General features: G+C 37.6%; 1 protein-coding gene across 1 annotated transcript; it reads right to left on the minus strand.

Moving 5' to 3' along the window:
- On the minus strand, positions 472–2,265 carry LOC107625823. Its single transcript, XM_016328544.2, has one exon. It carries the CDS (start codon positions 2,248–2,250, stop codon positions 721–723), a length of 1,530 nt encoding a protein of 509 aa, XP_016184030.1. The 5' UTR covers positions 2,251–2,265; the 3' UTR covers positions 472–720.

Below are 3,519 nucleotides of genomic sequence, written 5' to 3' on the forward strand. Positions count from 1 at the left end.
ACATATATTATCGGTATATTAAAATTTAAATTGTCAAAATGGACTTATATATAAACAATATGATAAAAATACTAATGAAATAAACCTATTTTGACAACTTAATCATGTGAGAAATAAGATGTTAGATTTGAGTTGTCGATCTTCAAATATATATAGACAATAGACAACTTAATCATGTGAGATATATAGATGTTAGATGTGAGTTGTTGATGATTACTAATGAAATAAGCACATTTTGGCAACTTAATCATGTGAGATATAAGATGTTAGATGTGAGTTGTTCATCTCCAAATATATATAGATAATATGACGGAATTACTAATGAAATAAGTCCATTTTAGCAACTTAAATCAAAATTCAGACATGAGAATTCGGTATAAATTCGGATTATAAACCATAAAAGGACACTCAAAAAAAAATTCCCGAAATTTTATTATTTGATACATTTAAACTACTCATTCTACAACAATCTAAGAAAATAACAGGTTGGAGTATCCATTACTAAATTTACTATATGTATACAAGAAAATTATGAGACTTTGGGATTTGGAAACAAAATGCAATTGATGTATAAAGAGATGATTTTCATTCTCATTTGCAACTGTTACAGGTAATGAAATTTGTAAAACAGAGGAATCTTCTGTGTTTGCTGAAACTATGAAGAAAAAACATGTAGAAACAGTAATGATACAGGAAGTGTGTATGATCACATGGAAATCGTTACCACCATTGATGAACAAGAACACCACTTTGTCTAAGAGAAGTGAATAGCTGCAAGCATTGATCATATGTTTTCTCATACTTTGGACTCCTTTGTCCAGGGCAACACCTCTGCCACCTATTGTAATGGCACTCAAGAAAAATCTCATCAACCAAACATATGGCACCGGTTTCAAACAACCTTGGAATAAGATCAAACTCAGTACCCTCAACGTCCATCTTCATAACAACAAAATCATTCTCCGAAACCGTGTTCTTCAGCCAATCGGCAAAATCAAAGCCTTGAATCCTCTCAATCTCACCACCATCGAACCCACCGGGATTCTTCACCGGTTGAATCCTTCCCATCCCTCTTCCTTTCGCAGCTGCAACCTTCTCCTTGTCGCCAGGATCGCCATTAATCTCAAATGTCAAGGTCTCATTCTTCACCCAAGCAGCATATGGAAGCAATGTGATCCCTTTCTTCAACTCATACTCCTTGTGAAAATGCTTATCTGCTTCAATTGCATACACATGGAAGGTCTTGTTCTGTTTCGGATACTGCTTTCTAAACCAGCTCCCAATGCTAGAGCCATAGCTTCTAGCTCCAACATCAACATACACATACCTATTCTTGAAACTAATATCAACCATTGAAGGAAGGTACTTTATGTTCTTCACATTCCTCTTGAGAGTGATCCATGGTTTCAATGGTTCCTCTTCAATCAAAGGCTCAGCATGGTTAACCAATTCTTGCTTGTACCCAGGAACATAGCATTTTCCGTTAGAACTGGAACCTGATTTGGGATCAGAACTAACCCTAGCACCTTCTTTTCTCAGAACAAGTTCTCTAATGTGAGGCATTGATGAATCAAACCCTTCTATATCATGAGATTTTTCTACTTTGCAACAATTGAATAAATCGACAAATGAATTGAAGCTGTAAGTATCGTTTGCCTTTACATGGAAAACAGCAATACCTCCCGGTCGCAGCGTCCGGCCGACCTCCGCCGCGAACTCAACCGGCGCCGATGACCGCTCAATCCCTCCGGCGGCGGAGAAGATGAAATCGAACGAATCCTCGCCAAACGGAATCCGCTTACCCTCGCCGGACTTCACCAGCGGCTTCGACGGTTTTTTCGCAATTCCGACGGCGTCAACGACGCCGATCTCCCTCAGCGCCACGACGTCTTGTCCAGCCGGAGATTCCACGCAGAGCGACTTCGACTCCGGAGAGAGGTAACCTCCGGCCATGAGGTCCTGGAACACCGAGGAGTAGAACCGCACGGCGCCGATCCACTCCTTGCTAGTTTCGCCAGAAGATACGGCGATGGTGCGTGCGGCGAGGGGGCCTCGGCCGGATCCGGCGCCGGCGACGGCGAGGTTAACTCTCTGCGGGATAGAGAAGAAGCAGAAATCGCCGACGGTGCAGGATTCTCCGGCGACAGTAATGACGTAAGCGAAACGTACAATGACAACAAAAACACCGAAGACTAGTAACCGTACCATTACGTTCCGGAAGAAGCCCGGTTTCCCTAAGGCAGGTTCCATAGAACCCGATTCTGCACCCTCGCTCTCGAAAATTAGGTATGTATGTATGTATAGAAAAAAATGTATGATTATGAACAATTGAGCACTCAGAAATTGAAGGAAAAAAGAATGAATGGAATGTCTGAAGAAAATTTATTCAAAAGAAAAATGGCGTTTGGTGTATCTGGTTTTTATCGGCTGCAGAAGCGAGCAGAGGTGTGGTTTGCTCCGACGAGTGAACGTTTTATGGTGATGGCAATGATTGGAAAATTGAGAGGGTGGCGAAGGGCAAATCGGGAATTCATGTTTCTTATTTTTGTCAACGGCTCTCTCTTCTTTTCTTTTCTTTTCTTTCCTATGGAGCAGTAGCAGCGAAGAACGAGTCCATGACTCAGAGGAGGGTGTGTTTGTGTGTTGTGTGTGACTCGGTTTTGGTGTTTTCTTTAGAAAAAGGGAACGCGGACACAGAAGCGTAATTGAAGGAAGTAAAGGGAACGCGTTTGATTCAAATTACGAGAATGCCATGGTGAGGTTTCTTCATCCTTTTCTTTCTTTATTTTTTTTTTCGCTTTTTTCTTTTTGCCATTTATGGATAACAAGATGTCAAGTTGGCATGATACAAAATTCCAGAAGCCCTGATTTGTCAGTTTCGGAAGCATTTACATCTTCATGTCTGTATTTGATGGGCTGTTTACTTACATCACTCAATCTTATCCTATAGAGAATTAGTACTTTCTAATTAATTATTAAATATATTTTAGAATTTAATTTTCATTACAAAACCGCAAATCCAATCCAATCCAAACCGCTAAAAATTGGATCAAGATCGGATCGAATTTTTTTAAAAAAATCATCTAATCCAAACCGCACCGCAAGTAAATATATTGTTCAGATCGGATGAATCTTTTACTCAAAACCGATCCAAACCGCACCGCAAACACCCCTATTATTTATTTATAATTTTAACTAATTTTATTTTTATTAAGATAAAATTTTATCCCTAATATTTACGATTTTTTCAAAAATACTTCTAATATTTAATTACATTCAATTTTATTTCTAACGTTTTTAATTTGAGTCAAATTATTTCTGTACATTAATTTCATGTAAAACAGTAGAAACAAAATTAAAAATTTTTAAGAATAATTTTAATACAAATCGAAAACGTTAGGATAAAATTGAATTATTTAAAAATATTAGAGATAAAATTAAATAAAATTAAATGTTAGAAAATTTTTTTAAAAAAATCACAAACATTAAAAAAAAACATATTTTAAATATATATGAAAA

The sequence above is a fragment of the Arachis ipaensis genome, chromosome B02 (genome assembly GCF_000816755.2).
Source record: "Arachis ipaensis cultivar K30076 chromosome B02, Araip1.1, whole genome shotgun sequence".
Lineage (NCBI taxonomy): Eukaryota > Viridiplantae > Streptophyta > Magnoliopsida > Fabales > Fabaceae > Arachis > Arachis ipaensis.